Source organism: Periplaneta americana, chromosome 13 (genome assembly GCF_040183065.1).
Source record: "Periplaneta americana isolate PAMFEO1 chromosome 13, P.americana_PAMFEO1_priV1, whole genome shotgun sequence".
NCBI lineage: Eukaryota > Metazoa > Arthropoda > Insecta > Blattodea > Blattidae > Periplaneta > Periplaneta americana.
In genome coordinates this window covers 84,037,815-84,064,401 of record NC_091129.1, presented here as the reverse complement: position 1 = coordinate 84,064,401, position 26,587 = coordinate 84,037,815, and the positions used below count along the sequence as shown (strand labels likewise).

The 26,587-nt window shown below is 34.3% G+C and overlaps 1 protein-coding gene across 1 annotated transcript in view; it reads right to left on the bottom strand.

Annotated features, from left to right (window-relative positions):
- Positions 1 to 26,587, bottom strand: part of LOC138711638 (opioid-binding protein/cell adhesion molecule homolog) — a 357,054-nt gene that overhangs the window by 74,037 nt on the left and 256,430 nt on the right. Inside the window, exons 7-8 of the mRNA XM_069842769.1 lie at positions 9,885 to 10,013; positions 5,321 to 5,458 (exon numbers count right to left, since the gene is read on the bottom strand). Coding sequence (XP_069698870.1) covers positions 5,321 to 5,458; positions 9,885 to 10,013 — 267 coding nt within the window. The remainder of the gene's footprint in view (positions 1 to 5,320; positions 5,459 to 9,884; positions 10,014 to 26,587) is intronic.

The following is a 26,587-nucleotide window of genomic DNA, read 5'->3' as shown; positions in this document are numbered from 1 at the left end:
TAGAGAAGAGAAGAAACAGCATAAATATGTTTTTCCTCTTTTCGCAAGAAAGCTTCAATGAATTACCCGTGGTAGAATTTGTGGTTACGCTTTTCTCTTTCCATTAGTCATGATCGCTTAAGTTTGAGTCACAATGTCAATAAGTACACGAATATATTGTAGGCAACACTATAAATAAGCAAGAACGGCAACCGGAAACAACAGAAAAGATGTAAAATTCGTTGTTTTATTACGTATATAATTTTCTTAGGTTCTATTTATAGTCACTTTAACTTTTGGATCGCGACTTCAGTCGTGTGTAGATGAGTCCATGAACCACTATTCCATAGTAGCGACATCTATAGACATGTCAAATATTATTTTACCTAAAATCAATAGGGATTGAGGTATTGCTTCTCTCGCCTACTGCATGGGCTCAGACCTTTAACATTTTTGGCGATTCTACCCTGCTGCTGTTTTGCTGTGCTTGCGATATTCCTTCCTCCTATGTAGCTATTATGTTACCTCCATTTCGTCTTTATCCATTCTAAATTATCTTACGTTCCTTCAAACGGAGCGGTGAATATTGAAGTGAGAGAAGTGGTCAACAGGCTTGGATTTCACAGAGATACTTCCTCTCATCCCTAAAGTCCCTTACAAGGACGCGTAATCGCGTATCTTTTAAATGTTTCTCCGTCCATTTCATATGCTTTCATTGTCATTGCCACTGTTATGTTAAGACGTTACAATTCTTCTTTTCCGTACCTCAAACATGGGTATTTTTACTTAAAAATGATTATAAAATTATCCAAATTCAGGTAAATTGACTATAGGGAAGTTTTCTTGTATCTTGTAGTGTGAATGATGTTAATTTTAAACTAGCATACATATCCCAGATCATTTTGTTTCTGTAAAGCTGCTGGTATATTCATAATTTCGACTCCGTTTTAGCTTCGGATAAGGAAGACTTTCCCTAGCAGTGCTCCTCCCCGGCAATGGGTATTTAATCCCATTACGTTCTGTAAACCCCGTGCTTTGTTAACTCACAACGGTTTTTCGTCAGTTCTCTTCCACGCTCTCAGCTCTGTCGCTTATTAAAGACACACCTTGGGTCCACATCTTTGCGTTAATTCCGCCGAGATTTTTCATACTAAACTTCCATAATGAGTAAGCTCTGATAATGAAAAGAACGCAGCTTTGAGAGTTATTCACATCTAGCTACAGTGTTTGTTGCCAGCGAGTTGTTTGCATAACATTTATAACAAAAGAAAGTCGGCGTTAACAGAGGGCTTTGAAAAATGACTCTTCTCTGTCTCTCCCTCGTAGGCTTGTAGCAAATTCCATGTTATAAATTTACTTCAAGAAGAATTTTAAAATCCTACGAGCTTTGGTAGATTCTCTTTTATATTTCAGAACATTAAAATGTTATTAATAGTGTATTTTTTTTTAAAGTATTTTGACATAATTTTATGTAAATGAAGTCAAATTGTTTCAAAATTAGAAAGAGAATCGATGGTAGGCAATTAAAGTTGGCTCATTTCCATTTGTATAACTCCAAGATCTTCCTGTTTCGACGAACGGAGACTGCTTTCAAAATCCTAATCTCTTTCAAAACTCAAAAATAAAAATTCAATTGCGAAAGAGTTACATATTCTTAAAGGTGCAGAGAAGATAGATAACTTCCCTTATACAGTTTTCTTAACTTTAAACTAGAGAGTAAGTTATATTTGGTTGCAAATACACGTCATTCATATTTTAAAAACAACAAGCCATTTTGAGCTAAGTAAGTACAGTAAATGTCAGCGAAAAATGGAAAGACGAGTCTTGAACGTCAAAGTAACCGACAGGATACCCAATGTGGAACTAAGAACAAGATCCAAGATGAAAGACGTGGAAATCCAGACACAAGAGCTAAGTGGAAATAGAGAGGTCATGCTGCTAGACTGCAACAGGATAGATGGGCTTACGCTACAACAGTATGGGACGTCCGGACCGGGAAAAGGAGAAGAGGCCGTCCTAAATGTAGATGAGCAGAGGACTTCCAGAGAGCAGCTGGAGGAGACTGGACAATGAACGCCAGGGACTGAGTGAAATGGAAAACTACAGGGAGGGAGATAGCAAGGTGTAGTGTAGTGTAGTGAAGTGCTTCAGACACAAAGTGGCAAGATAGTGTGACGGAAATGTAGACAAGGAGGCAACACGCACACCAAAAACTAGAGACGCAAATAATATAAGATTATTATTATTATTATTATATACAGTAGTATTATAAATAGTATAGAATAGTAGAATACCCGAGAATGAGCTCGGGAAGGGATTAGGTAACTAGGTCGTAATACATGTAGGAAAACCACTCAAACTCACACGGACTGGCTCCCCATGTTAGTAAAACAACTGAGCCACCCCTATGTAAGTAGGAGGCCCTTGTCCTGAAGGGATTTTATGGGCTTATTATATTATTATAAGTACAGTAGATAAAGCATAATTTGACATTTAATAATACCAATCATGACAAATTTGAATACGGAAAACGTATTATTTGTCTTTCACGTGTTAAATTTTAATTACTTTGTTTACATGTTTCGGACTGCTATTGGCCATCTTCAGAACTGGTTGTTGCTAGCCTTGGCGCCTTTTGTTTTGTTTCCTGTAGGGGTGTGTTTGTGTAGTGTAGTGTGGAGTCAAAGAGTGTGCGTGTTCTGAAATTGAGTTGTGTGTTGAGAATTTCATTTGGATGTGTTTTTGTGTGTCTGTATATTTCGTATTGTTCTAGTGTGTTTAGTTTCTGGGTTTTTGGTTGGATGTGTAGAATTTCAATGTCTTCTGTGTTGATGTCTCTGTGAGTGTGGTTAGCATTTGTGATGTGTTCTGCATATGTGGAAGTGTTTTGTAATTTTGTTCATTTAAAACACGTTACAAAGAACACATCACAGCCATAACAAATTCTCAACACACAATTCAATTTCAGAACACACCCACTCTTTGATTCCACATTACACTACACAAACACAACCCCACAGGACACAAAACAAAAGGCGCCAAGACCAGCAACAACCAATTCTGAAGATGGCCAATAGCAGGACGAAACATGTAAAAAAGATAATTAAAATTTAACACGTGAAAGACAAATAATACGTTTTCCGAAGTGATATAGAGTTAATAGTTGTGTAATCAAGATGTACAAATTGAATATATGAATTTTCTATTTAATTTTTAACACTTAAAATTCACGTTTAATTAAGATTTTGGAAGCTCACACTGGCATAATTCGAAGCCAGGATTTTACTGATTTCAACCTGAAACTTAAAAAGAAAAAAAAATCCCGATAATGTTTCGTAGTAACCTCGGTTATTAATTATTTCAAGAATTCAAGTTCTATTCGTAAATTTCATAGTCGCTGAAGGGTAGAGGTAGTGGATCAGAGAAAGTTTGTTACTACTGTTAACAGACTGCATAAAGTTATCCTGTGACTGACCGCGTAGGAAAGAGCAAAGGAAGGAATGTCCAATGCCTACTACAGTTCACAGGTATACGTGTTCATCCCTCTTACTCAATAGTCAATGAAGTGGAAGAGAACAAATTTGTGAAAATCATTATTGTACCTACGTATAGAAGTTATTGTGTTAATGGCTCTTCTGCATTCTAAATGTCGAGTAGTGTATCATACGCAATTTTAACGTTAGCTAAGGAAGATGAAGTATTTTCCTCTTATGGTAGAGTGACTTTTGTGTTCATGTAGATAAAACATATTATCAGCTGTGATAAACTACAATGCGCATTCATTACCTACTACAGTATAGGAGTATACACGGTGTTTCAGAAATACTGAAACCATGTTCCTCACACTAAAACAAGAAAAATTTCATATAAACATAATGTTCACCTCTTGCTTCCACACACGCATGACAAATGACTGTAGTAAACAAGTCTCCTTGGAAACACATAGCCATCCACGATACAATGGGTGCATCAGCAGACTTATATCGATAAAATCATTCAATTATCTAACAAAATGAATATTATTATCGGTTACAAACTTAAGTTAAGTTGCTGGATTGTACCTCGAAACGCGTTGAACATAAACTTTCATTGTTATGAGTTTCTGAATTTATTAAAGTTGCACTTGCTACCAAGCCGAAAATATCTAACATATATTTCATTAATAACTAAAAAACTAAGGATTTTCGCACATATGTTTATATGAACTTGTTTTCTTGTTTTGTTGTGAGGAACATGCCCCCAAGTTTTGTTAAAGTATTTCTGAAACACTCTGTAGGCTATAATTCTTCTATTGATAATAATCTTTCTAAAAAGAAAATTGCTAGTTTATTCGAACTTCGGATATTTCAATTATTTTTTCAAATTCATCTTAGAGTTCGCATTGAAAAGGAAGCTCACTGTATTTCCAAAATAAATTTGGCATGTATCAAAATATTTGTAAACGATATTTGTTTCCACTCTAGTCATGTTTACCCGATCCTATAGTAACATTAACAACGATTTCCTTTTTACTAATTTCGGCACCGCAGCCGATGGCTTATTGTACCCAGACCCACAACTCTACTCTACTACACTGCAGGACTCCCCCGTTTACTGGATCAGGGTACCCGGGGGCTACTGCGAGACACCACACATACTGGGTCGATGGACAGACAAGCAGTCCTCGTGAAGAGGTCCGAATTAAATCCCCCGACTTCACGACCGGAAATCGATCAGGAGTCCAGCATGCTATCTCAAGACCAAGAAGGCGGAATTAAAGATTATTATATTATTATTTATATTTAACCCTCCAGTAGTCACGCGCTCAAATGCAACGTTAGTGGTCACGTAGATTCACAGTTGTGATCCCCATTATAAGTTATTTTTTTCACATATGTTACTTTTAACTTTTCTGGTTCATTATTAATGATTACACATTGACAGAGTCGAATTATATTAATTTTTTTCCAAACAAAAAAAATTTTCTCCAATTACATATGATAATAAATGCTGTAAAATTGTAAATTCAGAGATTAAAAACACCTGTGCGGAGTACAGTCGTGACCCGAGAACGCAACAACTTGATTACGCGCCAAGAAAACTCTTACGTAACACTTTTCAATTACAGCGACTAGCTGAGTGGGTAGAGAAATATGTGAACGAAAGGTACCCAAATGACAGATACAATAAGTGCTGCCATATTAGATCACCAATCATAAATGAAGTACTGGATCACTATTATGATCCTCGCGACCACTAGAGGGTTAATTGTTATATTTTCAGTTAAGAAAAGAAAGCATAGCAATACTTCTTTACTTAAGTTTGATTCATTAGAGATGAATAGAACGTGTTCTTTACTCACCTTGTGCTATTATATCCCCCTTCTCTCTTGTCCAATAGTTGATGGACTTTGGATACGCTTCCGAATGGCACTCCAATGTCATTTGCTGACCTTCGTAAGCTCCTACCAATTGATTTTGAATCCAAATCATTGGAGGGACTGAAAAATAAGTGTAAATATGTAGAGAAACATAATAACACACAAGTTATTCCTAAAGAAACAATTTCTTCTACTGTAACATTATGAGATCAATATTTCAATTGTTTAAAATTAGAAATTTGTGTCGTAGAGTTTCTTTGATCATAGAAAACCTACATTACGTTTTGTGATTAAATACACGGTTAATTAGAAAATTAAGTTGGAAGTTCGAGTAGTCTGGCAACATCGCCGATAACACAGTCCTCGGTTAGCGCGTCTAGCCGCGAAACCAGGTGGCCCGGGTTCGATTCCCGGTCGGGGCAAGTTACCCGGTTGAGGTTTTTTCCGGGGTTTTCCCTCAACCCAATATGAGCAAATGCTGGGTAACTTTCGGTGTTGGACCCCAGACTCATTTCACCGGCATTATCACCTACATCTCATTCAGACGCTAAATAACCTAAGATGTTGATAAAGCGTCGTAAAATAACCTACTAAAAAAACACAGTCCTCTTTCTTCTCGCAATACGGATGTAAGAGGTGAACGAAATCAGCCTACGTGAACTGCCGCCCTCCTCCCTCTCTAGCTACAACGTCGCAATCTGGTTGCATCGTTCAGTGCCTTGAAATTAGTGGTTTAAATTACATTTACACGAAAACAGTCCACGCTATTGAAATACGCTAGAGAGATAAATTATTCTTTATTATATTTTCTATCGATATGGATAAGAATTACGATCCTACTCGCAATAGTTACCGAATAAAAGGGTATTCAACATTTGGAAAAATAAATCTTTTCTTTTTTTTTTTTTTAGAAAACTATGAACTTTCCACCAATATGGTATTATACTTTTTTGCTACATAAAACATGAGCTTTTCGCTCTGAAAATCTGCGGGGTCATTTAACTTCCACCCTGTATGTGCAGAACACACATTAAAGAGCACTAATTTGTTAAGGATAGCCTATTACAAATTTTGATTGTGTCTCACGAATTAATTTGTAAATTACATACATTTTACAAGAACACTTTTCTCTCTGATTATGCTTGTTAAGCATTCGAAAAACATATATAAAATTTGTAGTTTATTAGTAGTGTTAAATATCAATCTTTGTCGGAAGAAGAGAGAATATGACCGGTTCTGACACCACATCACTGAAAGAGGAATTACAAGCACATAACAATAACGGAAAAACATCAGCGGGCCGATAGATCGGGCTCGTGGCACTAGAGGGACAAAATAGGGTATTGAGAAGCTATGAAACATTGGAAGAGGATATGGGGACACTTTGATAAAAATATGAATTTTAAGAACATTATCGCTTACGACAGTGTCAATTCCAAAACAGAGAAATAAGAGAAAGATAGTGACAATTTTATAAAGTAATTTCATTCGTAAGTTTGATATATAAGGTGCAGAATAAAATGATCTTATTGAAGCAAATATGACTTACTACCATTTTCAAAATATTGAAAATTTATGACCGTACCAAAGACTTCGGACGCACTGATCGAGTTATTTTGCCTAAGAGTAAGAATCTTAGGTGACAGAAGATTAAATTGCAAACCAATATGTGAGAGGCCCATATCATTTACAGAATATATTACATCGATCCAAACAATTCCATTTCGAGCTTTAAAGTCGCCGTAATGATTATATTATGTTGTCATATTATAACATTCACTTTCAATATCATTATCGAAATCATAACCTGCGATTCCAGCGTTTGCAGCTTTTGATGTTCCCATAATCCTCTTACAGCGTAATACGACGAGGTCATAATGTTTTTATCACTTCAGACCAATATGACAATTGTATGCGCATCATGGTTCAATATCACAGTAAGCTATATGCAGTTTCGTAGTTAGGCCTATCTAAATAAACCATCAAATTAGGAACGACTTCCCGTTATTGCTGTGCAAATAAAAACAGCATAGGCTATACCTTGCGATTTTTATAGAAAGTATTTGCCAATTGAAATTAAACAAAATTCCAGCCTACTTTTAATTTAAAATGAACAAATGGACATATAGTACTAAGTATTCAAATGCTGTTTTTGCGATATCTTCAAATGAAAGCTGTAATAACAATGCACATTTTCTAGTACTGGGAATTCAGGTAATATCATATTTCGTATCAATAAAAGAACAACAAATTAAAGGAATTAGAAGAAAAATGAAAATCACAAAATGGGTGTCATTAAAATACTGTAATATTATAAGTTATGACATCAATTAATTATTATAACCACAAAACACGATTACATGAGAATTAACTTAAATCCAGACTCCTCTCAGGCATGTAGCCAATGTAGTATTACTATGTTTCCCTTTGGGACTTACAACTATTAATTATATCAGTCATTGTTTTTATTTAAGATCACAAGCATGTGTAATTTTACAGAAGGAAGATTGTTCCTTTTTTCTTTCAAAATAAAATATATTTTTGATAATATGCTCTCCGGAGGAACTGATATTGTTGGTCGCGAGACACTCAAGGACAAATATTTTGTCATTTAAAAAGTGCGTTTTTTAAGTTAGAACGGAAGCTGTTTAATTACGTAGAAATAATGCGAATGATTTTCTTAATATTTTTAATATTTCCAATAATTATAACAATCGAATAAATCGAATGAATTCATTCGAATGTTTCCCAACACTAGCAGCAGCACGATAATGCATGCCCGCACTCCGCTAACATGACGAAAGCAGCTATGCACGAGCTTGGTTGGAAGGTGATTTCACATCTACCATATTCTCCCGACCTTGCGCCCTCAGATTTCCAACATTTCCGTTCTCTGTCCAAAAATCTTCAAGGGAACCCTTTTGATAACGAAGATGCTTTACAAACTTGCCTTGACGATTTCCTTAACTCCAAACCAGCAGATTTCTTGAGACGCAAAAAACTACCTCAGCGGTGACAAAGAGTCATGGATAATGTAGGAGAATATTTACTGCTTAATATCTGTCTTCTATGCACCACAAATAAAAACTTCTGTCATAACGAAAAACGCTATGAATTTTTGTATCAACCCAATAACAATCCAAGAAAAATAAACTCTGATAACTAATATTAGGCCTATTAGCAACACGATAAGAAATTAAACTGTTCATAAATGTGTAAAACTTGTAATGTTAAAGTATATAATAAGGGGAATGGGTACTGATGACTGTGCGATTAAAACATTTGAGTACAAAAGTTTAGTTCAATATCTCTAGGCTTTTAGTCCTCAGAGTGGAATAAAAATTTCCTTGCTTATACAATCAATCATTCTGAATTCAGAGTTATAAAAGACAACTAATTAGTTTCGTATCCCAGTGCAAAAGAAAGGCCCTAACTGATAATCTGTTTTTCCACTTTGCTAAGTATAACTTACCTCAGTCTTCAGGCGCACATTACTTGCTACAATTTTTACTCATATACCTTGTATTTTTTCAAGTTATCAAGTAATGTATGTTGTGAATTCTAAAGCAAAATATTTCGCACCTAGTGAAACAGAAAAAATAATAGACACCGTTTAACATTTTTTGCAATTTTTTTCAATGTTCATATATATATATATATATATATATATATATATATATATATGTTATGTTTTATTTAACGACGCTCGCAACTGCAGAGGCTATATCAGCGTCGCCGGATGTGCCGGAATTTCGTCCCGCAGGAGTTCTTTTACATGCCAGTAAATCTACTGACATGAGCCTGTCGCATTTAAGCACACTTAAATGCCTTCGACCTGGCCCGGGATTGTTCATATATATATATATATATATATCTATCTATATATATATATATATATATATATATATATATATATATATATATATATATATATTCTCGTGTTATGTGGATGATATTCTCAAACCCTCAGGTCTACTTTGTAGAACACAGATTGCAGGAAACACTGTAAAAATTTCATGTAAATTGATTCAGTAGTTTCAGAGAAAAATGCACCTAAGTTTGAAAAAGTCAACTTATGGAAAATAGTATTTAAAAAATTAATAATATATGAATTACGTTCACTGCCAAATTTAAGGAGGCAATTTAAAGGGCTTATCTACAGAAAAACCCCCACAATATTTATATGGCTTTAAAGAGCAAGTTTTGTACTTGAAAAAACACAATATAAAAAATCGAATTTTTGACCCCTAATCACTGCTTGGTTCCCTTAACTTCCTGTAACTGTTATTTTATTCAGTGAACTATAAAGTTCTACTTATTTAAGTTGGGAAATTTACATTATTTACACATTGCAAACTAATCACGAAGTTCAAAATATTCCAGAATTATTCAATGACTTACAACACTAAAGACTTGTATGAATATGTTATCAAACAGCTAACATGAAATCATAAAGTGTACGCATCCGAAAATTGCCATTTTATTGGTCCTCTGTTCGACGTATGCATGCGTGTACATGGATCTGGTTTGAGAGTTAAACACGTACAGTGGACGATGAGCATGATCCTCTTGCTGACGGTGGGCGGGACACCGTTGGAGGCGATGCACAGATACGCGCCCATGTGTAGACGGTTAACTCTGGTGATGTTGAAGACAGGCCCTTCCACGCTGGTCACTGCAAAACCAACAGAAGTAGAATATAATTTACACATTACCTTCAGTATATTGTTAGTTATATAAGAAGACGACTACACTGAGAGCTTTGTGTGCATAATCACGTTTTGTTTCTACTCAATGTGATTTAGCCAGTTGCTTAAAGTTAAATAAGTACATTGATGTAATAAAAACGATTCTCAACGTATCTTTATTTAAAAAATATATAATTATTCCGCTTTCCGTAACGAAATTTCGTACAGCAATCTACTTGCTGAATTTAATTTAATGTCTTTTGCAAAACTTAGATTACTTGCTGAGCAACTTTGTTCTATAAACTATTCAACGGCCTACTGGATAATATCGAAATATTGTCACAAATCCAGCTTAAAGCTAGAACGTCACATTTAAGAAATCGTCAATTGTTATATTATAAAAACCCAAACACTTCATTAAATAAAATTCACCAGTGTTAAAAATGTGTTCAAAGTTTAATGACATATGTAAAACATGGGCTCTACAGAGGTGTGAAAATTATTAGAATAATTTTAATTTTAAAGGTTTTTTAATAGTTCCTTTACAAATATTCATTGAATTGATGAATATTGGTATATAATATTACTATACTGATGTAGGATATATTTACTACTAACAATGCCGGAAAGCATTGTTGTACATTGGTATTTTTCTTATTTTACAATTATTATGGGAATTCAGAAATTATTATATTATGTTGGCGGAATTGGAAACATCAAAAATTAATTAAGAAATGCTTTAAACAAATTGTTCTTTGCGTTTACATTGTTGTGAAGGTTCAAATGAACGTATACATCTGTTTTGTGCATATAATTTTTTATGTTTCCAATTCCGCCAACATAATATAATAATTTCTGAATTCCCATAAAAATTGTAAAATAAGAAAAATACCAATGTACAACAATGCTTTCCGGCATTGTTAGTAGTAAATATATCCTACATCAGTATAGTAATATATACCAATATTCATCAATTCAATTAATATTTGTGAAGGAACTATTAAAAAACCTTTAAAATTAAGATTATTCTAATAATTTTCACACCTCTGTAGATTTCAGCGTGTCTTACATGAAATATAAACATTGTCTTATTAATATACTGAAGGTAGTTGATTTTAAATAGTATTGCTATCTAATTATAACTCTGTAATTTTCCATTTATAGCTACATTTTAATCTTTTGGTTATGATATCTATATTTATCTATTCTTCATTCATTTTTATTTTGTATTTTTCATTTGTTCTGTATCTGTGTTTTTATGTACGTAGTATGTATATGTCTTTTTCATTTTTCATTTGTGTTTACACTTGTACCTTGCATTTGTATCTGTTTTTAACTCTTTTTTCATGTTATCTCCAATTTTATGTTCTAAGCAAATATTTGAACTGTCTATTGTAATTGGGGCTTTGCCCTGTTACATAAATAAATAAATAAATAAAAATAAATGTATATATAAATAAATAAATTCAGGTAGGATAAAATGTCATATGATCAGGTAGAGTAAGATGCATTAAGATTAGAAAGAGTAAGGTGTCGTAAGTTAAGTAAGGTAAGATGTCATAAGATCAGTGATATCAGGCAGAGTACGGTGAAAGATCAGGTGTAATAAGATACTGCAAGATAAGGTAGGGTAGAATGTGGTAAGATATGATTAGATAGATTAATTCAATTTGCAAGCATAAATAATTATTTTTTTAGATGATTAGGAAGTGCACTGAAGGCCGTAATACTGGGTCATCCATTTATCTCGGAACCGGAATTGCGTGAAGCGCATCAACCGACAAAAGCAACGCGTTTGTGCGGGCTGAAGGGGAAAGGTCTGCAGAGAGAACTGGTTTATTCAAGGTCTCGCAACGCAGTTTGTTCTGTGTTTCAGTGAGAGCAACACGTGAAGTGAAGTGACACATCGATGTTTATTTACGATTCGTGTGTGCGCAGAGAATCCGCTCGTGGTGCCAGGAGATTATTTCAAGAGATTTTTCCAGGTGTTCGAGTTCCAAGTGGGACGATTCATAGATCAGTTAATAAATTTCGTGAAACTGGAAGTGTTCTTCATAAGAAGAGAAGAAGGCGACGTACAGTGCTTACAGAATAAATTCTTAATGACATTGCACAACGCTTGGAAAATTCCTCTAAGAAGGATTACATTCGCCAAAAGATCAATTCAATCCCTTAAAGAGAACTAAGAAAAATAATGGGTAATTTTATGAGATTTGACAGAAATGTGCTGAAAATGAAGGCAGGCAGTTCTAGCATCTCCTTTAGTGACATGGGTGAGTACATAACTTTTAAAGTGCATTAGAATTTATTAGGCAGTCACTCTAGCTTGCTAAACATCAGGCTCTTCTATTGCCCGGCGGGCGGGAAGCGAGAGCTTATCGGCCGAGCAGGATATCACCTCAGCTGTGGTGCCGCGATATATGTATGACCCAGTACTTGAAGAGAATTACTTTTTATACCAACTGAAATCAATAGAATGCAGATGGAGATCTTATTTGTGTCTTTTTTCTAAAAGTAAGATTATTTTTATTAGCACTAAATTTATCAACAGTAATCTCACTAGACGTTTTGATTTATCTAGAGAAAATCAAAACTCGAGTGGGATTTAATTGACTATTACACGATTAGAAGAAAGTATATAAAGATTAGAAGTAACGAAGTACTCCAATACAATAAAATATTAATTGACTTACGAAAATACAACTGTCTTCAAATGTATTATTGTACCATCTCAACATTACAAATATTACGCTAGATGCATGCTAGATGGCAGTAGTGAGCAATGCCTTCTCGTCGAGAAGTTCTCGGTCTATTATACACGATGGCAATGTTACTAGTCAAGAAGGCTTTGTTGATTCAGTTTCATTTTATTAAAATGCAACATTCCACTTCAATTATCCGAATCCTAGTAATCAACGTCACTTGACAGATGATTTTCAATAAATCTTAATATTAAACAATCCCTGATAGTGACTGTCCATAATATCATATAGCAGAAGCTATAACATAACCTAACTAATATACACAAGTGTTAGAAAAGTTTTAATTAACGACGATGACATAAAAATAAACATGAATAATTTTAAAAGGAATAATGATTGAATGTACAATTTTCAAATTTGAATGTGGTTGGTGGTTCAATTGATGTTATATTGGACGTGTGCGTAATAGAAGTGGAACTCGTTGATTTAGGCCTAATTGGTGTATTCAACGTATTCAGAATTTCCGAATGAATAATTTTAAAAGCAATAATTATTGAATGTACAATTTTCAAATTTGAATGTGGTTGGGGTTCAATTGATGTTATATTGGACGTGTGCGTAATAGAAGTGGAACTCGTTGATTTAGGCCTACATGGTCTATTCAACTTATTCAGGATTTCCGAATGGTGCTCTTCATTTATTTGTAAATCGGATTTCAGAAGATGCATAGGTATAATCAGTGATTTTTATTAATTCTTGGTCTTGAATGCCAATGCGAGTCATATTTGAAACTGCTGTGCATCGACTGGAGTGGTTTGTACTTATATATATATATATATTTTTTTTTGACGTCCAGACCAGCGCAGTTTCAAATGTTGGCAAACAAAGAAACAAATGCTAGGGACGCGATAAAATTAAACAAATGCTAGGGACGCGATAAAATTGTGCGATAAGCAGCCATGATTGGTTGAAATACGTCCTTTCGTACCGTTTTATTGGTAAAAAGTAGTATGACGTAGTAAGAGTGTAATAGTCACTAAAACATCATCAGAGAAAGATTGTATTCACAAGATGAGGTCAATATTTTTAAACTTAGAAAATCGTTTTTCTTGATATCTTTTATGTCATTATTCTTAGGACTTTCCTCTGTTTCTATGTTTAGCTTCAAAATTTGCTCCAAAATATTAATCTAACCTGCAATTAATGTTAACTGGAATGAATTATTTACATTTTTTAGGCTAAATCGTTAATATAAATTAGAACAATATATGTTTTATTACAATGAGTGCAGTTGAAGTGAAATGAGATAAGATAAAATATTGGGCTCATTAGGAGCATATTTAAAATATTAAAGCTGATTACAATTAATTAAATAATATGCTCATAATCAGTAATATGAACTAATTGTGGAAATAGAATGACAAAGTAAATCAGTTAAAAGAAAAAAAAAAGCAGGTGGAAGGTTTTCAGTAAACGGCAAATCTCTTAAAATCGCTTCCGTTAAGACGGTTGTTTTTGGTATTTGTCCAATTATAATAGATAATGATGCTGGACTAGCACAATTATTAAATTCGTGTTGAATGGACTATTGAACACAAATTCATTAAAATTCAAGAATTACAGATATACCTCTAATTGTATAAATAGCTCTTCTCCTATATTTTCACCGAAATGCAAGGATTTACGTGATCTGTGTAGAATAGAAAAGAAAGAGTTATTGAGGGACAAAATATTACACAATAAATGAAGCGTGCGAATTCAATCCGATTTCATGCTATACCAATATAAGCTCAAAATATGCATTTCAATTATCTTCAATTACACCAAATATAATCTGTAGCTATGATTGTTTTCAATTAAAACCAGCACATTTTTATACCTCTTCATCACTGCACTGAAAAATTAAAATGGTGAATTATTGTATATCAAAAGAGAGTTAATCACAAGAATTACTTTATAAAATACTCCACTGTACGCAATTGAATAACCCTGCATTGGAGACCTCTCTATGTTTTTTCTTACAAAACTTAACATTTTTCTGGCAAATATGTAGAGAGAAACGAAAATAGAGGAAATGGAAAATATAATCAATGAAGGCAATGTATAAGAAAACATCAGGAATTGTCAACGAATAGAAAAGAGATGAGGAAGGGAAGAAGGGGGATGAGGATGAGGATCAGGATGAGGATGAAGAGAAGAAAGACGAGGATTAGCAAGGAGAGGAGGTGAAGGCAGAGAAAGGGAAGGAGTAAGATTAGGAGGAAGGAGAGGAGAAGGAGGAGGATGAAGACGAGAACTGGAGAAGAAGGATGAGAAGGGCGATGAGGAAACTAGGAGAATGCTCAAAGACAAGAGAGAGAATGGCGATGAGGAGAAGCATGCTGATGACAGAGAAGAGAAGAGAAGAGAAGAGAAGAGAAGAGAAGAGAAGAGAAGAGAAGAGAAGAGAATTTGTTATTTAGAAAATAAAGGAAAGAGGGAAGCAAACGTTTGAAACGAGAGGACAGGGAACAAAAGTTTTTTGAGGAGAAAAGAGAGAAGAAACGAAGTATTTAAGCTAGAAAAGGGAAGCATAATATGGGCAATAAAGGAAGACAAAGCAGTAAGTAAAGAACAAAATTCTAGATATTAAATTTAGCGGAAATATAAAGGCAGGGAAGAGACATTGAAGGTGATAAATCAATTGCAATAAGTAATAATCAAAATGAACTCAAGGTCCGTGAGTATTTACCCTCGATGGGTAATTACTATTACACCTGCCTTCGATCATCTGATCCCAGAGCACATGTCACTGCATTGGCTAATTATATCGCTCCATTAATTATAACGATGGACAGGAAATCTGTGGAATCACAGTAAAGGGAAGGAAACACCATGCACCATCAGTGCCTCTGTCTACACCAAATTCCAATTTTATTGACTTGCTGAGACTTCAACCCGGTTTCCAGCTTCGGCGCTGTTATTGGCGCACCCTTGCAGAATTGTAAAACAATTTATCGGGTGAGCAATTAGGCGGTTGATGCAATTTAATTCCGATGGTGGCGAAATAAACATGCACATTAAATTTATGATGTCGCCTGAAGTATGAAAGCAGAGAGTGACCTAATTAAATTGTGGTGTGACACTAGCAATGCAACGAAGAGCATGTTCCATTACACCGCAATTTCAAATTTAAATGATGTTCTGTTCTGGACTCAAATGCTTTTCAAGCTACTCTGCCCAAGGGCAGGTCTTTCACTGTAAACCCAGAATTCTCCAGTCTTTCCTATTTCTGCCTTCCTCTTAGTCTTGCCATATGATCCATGTACTGTATATTAATGTCGTCTAACATCTAATATCTTCTTCTGTCCCAAACGCTTCTTCTGTTCACCATTCGTCCCAGTGCATCCTTCCGGAGGCAGTTTCTTCTCAACCAGTGACCCAGTCAATTCCTTTTCCTCTTCCTGATTCATATTACTGGGTTAACAGTATAGAGCAGAACAGGTTTCACGGCCGGCCGACTATGCGAGCGGAGGTGGGAGACTCAAGGCCGCGCGAGGCCGTGAAACCTGTTCTGCTCTGTACTGTTCACCCAGTACAATGGGGAATGAATAGATATTTTTTATACAGAATGGCCCACTTAACTCTTTCAACTCCAATAGCGTGTGAAATATTTCAGATATAAACAAACCGACAATTACAATTTAAATTACATCGAAGGGAGCATTCTGATACACCTAATGAATTTTTTGTACATGAAATAATTTTCAAAACATTAGAGTCAACTTTTTTTTTTAATGGGAACCTACTATGTTTTGTATTGCTAATGTTGCGTTAGCTCTTTTTAATAACATCTGATTGCTTTACCGGTAAGAGTAAATATAAACAATGTCTGACGTACCCTTCCTTATATCTAGTTCATAATTTTGGCGAAATTGAAGATCGAACACACCTATAATAACGTACACAACCCAATACAACCGTCATTTCTTGAGTTCTGTACTGAACAACTGAACGATAAGACATCAGCGAAGCGTTTGGGAACGGCTCTCTAGAAGGTTTACGTGTGTGGAAGTACATTAAGCTACATTTCACCAGTGTACTGTACAGTTAATTGGTATGAATGTTTTAAACGTGAACTCTATATAACATGTCATCATTTATTTCTAGACATTTGATTGTACACAGATTTTGTGTTTTGTTTTTTGAGAATAATTGTTTATTTTTTTTATTGTACAATACTTTTATGTCTCACTTTACCATTTACAACATTTCCATAGTATTAAAACGTACAGTACATTGTGATTGTGATTTAACTGTCGCAGAACTCTAATCAGATTGTTCTCCCTCTGTTCGATCCTTGGTCAGACATTGTTTACGTTTACTCTTACCAGTGAATTCAAACAATCAATGAAGTAGCCAGTTGTTATTTGAAAGAGCTAACACAACATTTTCAATACGAAACATAGTTGGTTCCCATTTGAAAAAAGAAAGTTGACTCTAATATCTTGAAAATTATTTCGTATACAAAAAATGCATTACATGTATCAGATGTTCCCTTCGATGTAATTTAACTTATGTCGGTTTGTGTATATCTGAAATGTTTCATACGCTATCGAAAGTGAAAGAGTTAAGTGAGCCACTCTGTATATTTGTCTTTCTCCAAGTCCAAATCACTTTCTGGTCACACCTGAATCATTATTTTGTGTTCCAAATTATTGCAGGATTTATCAGTCAGTTGGTATGATTCTGTTTGTATCACGTTGTCCCATCTTCCTAACACCAATCTTAGTAACATTTTCCTCCATTCCGTCCAGAAAACGCTCCCTCTTTTGTACATGTGTCTTTGGCTGTGATATGACGCAGTTAATACCAGCACTATGGTTGTCCAAACCACTGAAATATTTTTGTTAGTAATTTTCTGAATGTCATCTTCCCCAACCGAAGGAATGGGTCTGCTGTGCCTGTAAATTAGCCACCAAGATCACCAGATCTTACCGACTTGTACTTTTTTCTATATGGGTAATTTTAGTTTCAACACGGCAATCGACGAGAGATCTGGCACAGAATCATGGCAGCAGCCAAACAATCCAGGGTACTCCAGAGATGTTGAAAAGAGTGCGAAATTTTATGAGACAAGGGTATTAACTTTGTAGGTGAACGGAAGGCACTTTGGATATTAGCTGTAATTTAAGAAACAATAAAATTCTAGTGTTTTCCTTACTAGTTTTGTATCAATTTAACTTTATCATCACGTAGCTGAATAACGAGTCACCGAGCCAATGGTTTTCAACCCGGGAATGCCATATTTGAGAAGCTGACACTGAATTTTATACTCCCGTTGCCCTTCACTTTGAGGCCATTTGAAAGCTGTTTAAGTATAATTTATCATCACGATCTGGCAAATATGGATTAAAGCCAATAAATTTGTTTGACCCTCATGAAGGATCAAATAGTTCGATCCAAAGTTTTGTAGGTTTACCAGTAGACCTACATCGTCTTGATCTATAAGTTAGGAATATTATAGATTTTTTATTGGATAATAATAATAATAATAATAATAATAATAATAATAATAATAATGTCACTCATTGTATTGACATGATCCAGCTATTTTGTCCTGTAATATGAATATTTGTCAGTTCCATTTTAATGTCATTGTTTCACGCATATAACTAACTTTCATTCACTTATTTTACTGTTAAATCTTTATCATTTTCAGAAGTAGGTATCCCACATAGTTAAAAGTATTAACCTGCTGTAAAATTGTTCCGTCTATTATTATTTTCGCTTTAGCTATATCTAGCCATTTAAAGGACAGATTTTGTATTTTATCTACAGAAATTTATATATTTTATTCTATGCTTTCTTCAATTATTTCAAAATTTCTCTTTGCAGTCTTTCTTCAGTTCTTATTAATATTATCTGATCATTAGCGCATAATAAATATGTTTGTGCATTATTATTCAAAATAAACTTATTTGAGCTTCAATTTACCTCCCAATTTGAATGAGAAGATGGAGATGGTCTACATGCTCGTGAATGTTAAGAGTTAACAGTGATATAGGACACCCCTGAGTAACTTCACAGTTAATTATCACTGTCTGTTTTGTGTTTCAGCATAATTAAACATTTAAAACAAAAATAATAATTAATATGCCATGGAAACCAATGAGAGCTCTTTAGTCACGATTTTCTATACACTGTGTGAAGTTAGTTCATAGTTATGATCATCAGTATAGAGCTCAGAGATTCTGTGACACGATTTGGCTGTTATTGGCTTGGAACATATTGGACGATCTATGTTACATAAATTATCTGTATGTGCCACATCGAACAGTACGTGCATGCGTAATTTTTTTTAGCCAACCCTTATGCACTCGGCACAACAATTCAGCTGATAATACAGAAAACAGACTGGTTGCACGCACCCTCTCTGCTCTTCGCCCCTAAAACAAAGGTTTTCACTGTATGTCGTTCGCACCAAAACGATGACACTGATTAGTTAAATTGGGCATGCTACTGCTTGCGCGTGAATGTTCACGGTTGACTGCAACCTACTGTTTCTCTCTTTTTTTCCCCCCTCTGCTAGCTATATACATATATTTTTTGTTCCTCTTGTCCACAAAAATGGTATAACCGACTGACCATGTAGCACGCATCGTATTCCCCTCCCATTACATGCATGGCCTGCACAAGCACTTTTTTTTTTAAATAATGCCTAGCGGATGTCAGTTTGCATACTACAAATTATCCACAACCGTGAATTAACAAGAGCGTTGAGCGACAAGGTGGGGGTTACGGAGGTGGAGAGAGGGGTGATATTGGAATTGATGTTTCCAATCAAATTGTAATTAGGAGGGGTCCACGGGTGAGGCGGTGGAAGTCTATAACAGGTGTGTTAGGTAACAGGGCAAGTACGAGGCAAAGAACAAAGCCAACCGCTCGTCAATGACGACTGCGTTTAGTCGGGCAACTCCGATCAAAGCCTGGGGTTCCCCTCTAACGCCCTGGTCACACGGGATCCATCGCCGCCTCCTATAGCAGCGTGTTTCACGTCTTGGATTTAATGCGCAAGGAATCGTGATGCAGCTATTCTAATCAAGAGAGCTCTTGCATGAATCGCATCAATGATAGAGATTATATGCGAGTACTTACTTTCTAACAACATTTACAGTACTACAAAAAGCTCCAAGAAAATTACATAACAATCCAAAACTTACGACTAAATTTAAAAGAAACAGGAACATATTTAGAAACGTACATTATATAAAAACGAAATTATATACTAGAGGAAGAGTTACAAATATGGAATACGATTTTGTTTTTTTTCCTTTCGGAACCTACATGTTTTAAATACTGAACGTAAAGCAGCGGTGACCAAAGCGGGTGTCGCGATTACATCGTGTAGGCTAATCACAGGGGTACGAGAAGTTTCCTGTACATTGCTGTGTGTTTGTTACGTACTGGAGGCAAGCAGTGATGGTATTATGTCGCTCTAGAAACTCTGTCTCAACAAGCAGTAAGAGGTGGTTTCGTAAAGAATGAGAACTATTTTTTTTTCTATCGTACAAATTGTAATATGTTTACTTTGTTCAACGGTTCAATTAGGAGTATCTAGACACATTTCCACGCTGAATAATGTATTATTATTATTATTATTATTATTATTATTATTATTATTATTATTATTATTATTATTATTATTATTACCGACCACTAAGTATGTTTTTCTATAATTCTTCTGTACGTGCATGAATATCGATATTTTTAGATTTTATCTCTAAAAGAATAAAATTATTAGGTCTTATCTCAATTTTAATCTTCTTAATCTTTAGATGACGCTAACTATTTATTCATTTAATAATATTATTATAGAAAAACTGATTCAATACTATGTACCAACGAACTGTTAAACGCCAGGAAGTGACATGTCTTAAATCATTGCCAGGAAGATAAAGATGAGATAAATGAATGTAAGGAAGTCAGCTACCTAATGGTGTTTGAAATATCTCGTACTCTAAAGCCTTTTAATAAAATAGATTTTTTCAAAAGAGTAATGATTAAAATAGCTTAAATAACTTGTCCATAAGAAATGTTTAATTTTGAAAAACTACGAATTTCTCGACCAAATATCGATAGAAGAATTAAAAAATTTCTGGTTATATTCAAGAAGAAGGTTAAAAAAAGAAGCAAGAAAAATCGTATATTATTCACTGGCTCTTGATGACAGCAGTTACATTACTGATACAGAAAAACTTAAGATTTTTATCCGCGGGATTGATCAAGATGTTAGTACAGGAACCACCACTGGTTGTAGTGTTCATGCCAAGTACCTTTCCTCCGTCTCCTTACTTCATAGGCTGTCTGTTGCATGTAATCACTGCAGCTCGAGGTTTGGACACCGCTGACGTAAAGCATAGTCCTGTTTATTGCTGAATGTCACTGCCAATGGTACACCGGATTTAGACGTTCGTAAGATGTTATAAAATATTAAAAAAAAATAATTTCCTCAAAATCTAACATATTTCCTTCATTAAAATGGAGGTACAAATGTGGAATACAATTAAATTACAATGTTAACAAAATTTCAAAATCAAAATGGCCTCTACCATAGAAAGCACAGAACAAGCATTCAGCGTCTTCATTATAAGGTGTTTTTCAACCCGTAATACTGAATTCAGATGAATCGTCTCTCATGTCTTTTCTCGAACTTATTTTAGAACTTCCCGGGTTGCCTTTGTTGGAAGGTGAGGTTTTTCCTCCTCCTACAGGTGCCAAAACTAGTAACGAAATAGAAAACCAGAGTATAACGATGGAATACTAATAATACTAGTATTTCATATTTGTGACACACTGATGATGTAGGTCTTAACCTCGAAACATATCATAGTTTAAAAACGAAATCAATTAAACATACATTTCTATAAACGTAGATTATCTCTATTTAGGAATATACTGTATATCATTAACATTTCTGACTTTGAGGAATAATTATTTACAATCAAGAAAAGAACTTAAAGCAACACAAACATTCCTAAATCTAAAGACTTCACTAACACAATCAGAATAATTACATGCAATTTAACGTCAACACAATCACTCCTAAACCTAAAGACTTCACTAACACAATCAGAATAATAACACGCAATCTAACGTCAACTGAGGAACTGAACTGATCTGCCGACCGTGCGCGAGACGGTTTCCCGCGTGTTGCATGGCCTTCATGCCAGTCGCTCAACGCCCGGTTCACCTACATTATGTAAGCGAACGCACTGTAGTAGCTTTTGTTAGGTTTTGTTATTTCAATGCAAACAACTGAAAACTTTCGATAGTTCTGTACGTGTAAGAAGAATCACGGGTTCTGTATCCACCTCAACATCGAGAGGTTAAGCTAGTGAATGGAATCGGCCTGGGTAGCGCAGTCGGTATAGCGCTGGCCCCCTGTGTTCGAGGTTGCGGGTTCGATCCCGACCCAGGTGGATGACATTGAAGTGTGCTTAAATGCAACAGGCTCTTGTCAGTAGATTTACTGGCATGTAAAAGAACTGTTGTAGGACAAAATTCGGACACACCGGCGACGCTGATATAACCTCGGCAGTTGCGAGCGTCGTTAAATAAACCATAATTTAGTTAATTTAGTGATTGGACTAAGGAATCATTAAGCTTACTAAATTCTCGAGAAACTTATTTAGTCTATAATGTTTACAGACTCATTATCTTTAATTGATACTTATAGTTCGCGCAAGGAACGATTACTGAAACAGTGGTGGCGTTACTGTCTGTTTTGACGTGTGTATGTAGGCACGCCGAGGGAGCGAGAGATGCGGGCCGATGGAAGTACTGCCTTTTCCAAGAAGATGATCAGATGGGGACATCGCTTGTGGAAATGAAGAGCGTAGCAAGAGGAAAATTCGAAGTGAATTAAACGCGCAACATTATATTTACGAATAAAATAATGATACTCAGCGAGGAGAACGCTCCATCACTACATAATAAAATAAAGACACATATTCACATGCAGTGGAATTGAAACTAAAACCGTAATGTAACTATCACAATGCAAGACTGATTCTATCGATGTCGTTTCTCTTCGGACTGTACTCTTGAATATCATTCAAGTTATCTCGTAACCCAGGTAGCCTATGTCAATTGATGCCCAAGGGAGCAAGCGCGCGCTTTACAGCTCAGGAGAGCCTGAACGCTTTAGTTGAATTATTTTTCCTACCCCTTTATTAATTTGTTTACCTTTTTATTTAAAGACTTTAGTATTGTTGGTTAGATTTTTTCAACGGAAAGGAAAGAGACGAACGAAAGAGGTAGTATATGCCGCTTGGTCGAGCTATATTCAGGATGGCCAGCACTGATTCAATATATAAAGGGAAGAGAAATTATTAAAATTGTATCCATGTTAATTTTTAGTTTTTCCTGAGAAGTATAAGTGCATTATGAGAATGTAAGTTTTAATTTTAATGCTCATTTTTCACAAGTTTGATTTTGTTTATTAAAAAGAAATATTTTCTCAACTTTTCGTATTGAAAAGTGAAATTTTCAGGTACAGGCCTTCTTATTTAGTAGCCTTACAGAATGTTTTCGTAAATCTAATATACCGTATATACGTATTACTGAAGATAGTGTATAGAAAATGTTGAAAATATTCGCATGGAAATCCTTTGTAAGGAAATGAATTAACAAAGCAACTACTGTTACATCATAAGCAAAAGATATGTGCCCATGTGTTGTAAAAATGTCAGCTCTATAGCTTCAGCACATTTCGAGAAAATAATTTAATATTATGATGATAGGAAGTTGCTCACAAATATCACCTTAAAAGCATAATGAGATAAGAGTTTTGTTATGTAAAATTAGTTACACTTAAAACATATACAGTGCCCATGTAACTTTGCTTTGTACTGTAGGCCTAATATTATTTTGATTAGTTTATTGATTACTTTTGTAAAGCTATAGATACCGTCAATATAAATTCCAACTTACCATGTCATACTCAAGCTCTTTCTTTGGAATATCGCTTTCTTTATGAATGATGTGTTTCATTCACTTTGTACAGTATAATTTATACTACTATGGAATTTAAGTGAATATTCCTTCTTAACTCTCTATTATCTTATTAATATTTAAAACACAAGTGCAATATTAAGAAATCAGTGTTAGTACTTTTGTTTTACAGACAATATAGATAATATTAAACAGAAAGAAGCCATATAAAATAACGACATAAAATTTCACGTTCCGTTTGAAGTTTGTGCACCACTGTTTTCTTAATCCAACAGTTTGCTTATTCATATAGCTACACAACCCTTCCTCTTTCCATACTTAGCGCTTGCTGCCCGCGCACGACGTCAAGGTCAGAAAAATGCGCTTGCTTTGATATCATTGTCGTAACCTTTCCTGTCGCCTGCTTTTCCTTATTGAATTGTTTCGTTCGCATTCCTGTCGCCGGTAACCTCTGCTTGCGAGACCTAAGTATAATAAATTATTGTACGAGTAATCGGCCATAAATGAGTTCTTTTGGTGAGTGAATGTAAATCGTTGCATCAGTTCGTTCTTCAGTCTGCTGGGAAGTGAAGTAGTTTCAGTCAGATATTTATCGAACGCCCACTCGGTCAGACGAGACATATTTATGTAGATCATAATTTCACAAATACTTAAAAAAAAAAGAGAAACAAATATATTCAGGATGTAGGCTATAAGACTTCACTCATCATAAACAATGGTGTACTGTTCCAATTACAAAATCTGGGGTTAAAGAAGTACTCCAGGAAGCTACGCCGCACTGGCTTTGTTCAGTAGAATGAAACCTCTTGTGGGAGCCGCCACCTGACCGAGGTAAGGTCGTCCGTGTTAAAATCACTAATTTGAGTGGAATGCGCCTTAAGATCCCTCTCGCCCCACTGAAGCATGAAGTGCAGTCATCCGCAACGCTGCTTCGATAGTTTGCTGGACAAAGGGAAGCGGCTTAATTGGGTGTGATGGACAGATAACTCGCAATTAAGGTGCCGAAAGGTGCTAATAAGGTGTAATCAGTGTCAGAAGTTGCACTAGCATCGTCTCCGCCTAGCAGGCGAGGGACTTGTAAGGGAGGAGATTAAAGTACAGACTTGAGCTTATGACGGAGGGTGCAAGGGGAATTATATTAAGGTACAGGATTTTAAACATTATATCTGTTCTATTTCTTTATGGAATAACTTACTTAAAGAGGGTATGTACGACGTTTATAAAAATCACCATTTTCCGGATAACTGAATTTTAAAGGTCATGTTGCCTATTAAAATCCAGATTAATCTCTTTGTCCATCGACCAATTGATCGTCTAATTATTTATTTATTTACTTATTTATATACTTATTTATTTTTTATTTATTTATTTATTTATTTATTTATTTATTTATTTATTTATTTATTTATCCAATCTTGTAGACATAAGGTCATCAGGCCTTCTCTTCCCCTTTTACCAACTGCAATATTTATTTATTTTATTTTGCTAATACTTGTAAAATAAAATGTAAATTTTAGCTGAATCCTGAAAGAATAGAATTCGTGCTCAGGGGCAGATTTCTGATTTTAAATTAAGAAGTAGTCTATATAATACAATTTATTTTATGTCTACTACACAATGAAAATATGTAAATTTAAATTTACAATTTTTCATTGTTTATAAAATTCATACATAACTTTTTAAATTTAATACTAGAACTATTAGAATTGACAAGATTAGATATTTAAATATAAATTTGTTATATATTCTTGGGCCTAATTTACTACTATGATTAAACATTGTAGCAGTGTTGTAATTTGGTTCAAACAATCTTAAAGAATTCATACCTTTTGTTTCATAACTATGAGAATAGAATTCAAAGATATTTCGATTTTTATGTATAATTTTTTTAATACAATATAATAAATTTGTCCTCTTTTAAGAACATTACAATCTAAAAACAATTTTTGAAATGGAAAATCAGTAGGTTTATGAAGACGTATTTTAATTATTTTGTTTTATAATAAAGTAGATTAAAATTACTGTAGTTTTAAATAAGTTACTCCATCCTATAATCCCACACATAATGACAGATTGAAATAATGTTAAGTATATTGCGTGTAATAAACTTATTGACAAGTAATTCTTCAATAAAACAGAATACAGTAATATATTATTTTAAGGAATTTATTAGAAAGGTAATTAATATGTTACAGTAGTTCCACTTTAAATGTTCGTCGAAAATTATGCCAAAATATTTAACTTCAGAGGACTCTTTAATAATCGGACATTTACAATGTATAAGGAAACAATCAGAGTTCTGCAATTTAATACTTTATATACCTGTAGATCTAGGACGTTTTTATTTATTTTTTTTCAGATAATGAGAATGGAATAATTATGGTTTTATTTTCGTTAACAGAAAGATAATTTATGACAAATATTTTTTTTTTATTAATTTAACTCCATTATTTGAATTATTATGTGTATCATACTAGGTTCTTCCACCAAAAAGTAAAACTGTATCATATGCATAAGAATGATGAATACCACTGTAATGTTGTAAGTCAATTTTAATAAGCCATTAATATATATTAAGAATAGAATAGGGCCAATAACTGTGCCTCGGGGAACACCTATATTGAAGGTTCACTTGAATAATAGCGAATTTTCGTTATCTTATTTCTGTAGTTGAGATACGATTTTATTAAGTTTAAAGTATTACTTTTGATTCCTAATAAGTATGAATGTGGGATTACAACTACAATATGAAGAATACAATTACAATTGTAAACAATATTAAATTTACAATTACAGTAACAACATTAAAAGTACCGAAAGATCACCTGATTAATTAAGTCTAGACAATTTATTCTAAAAGTTAC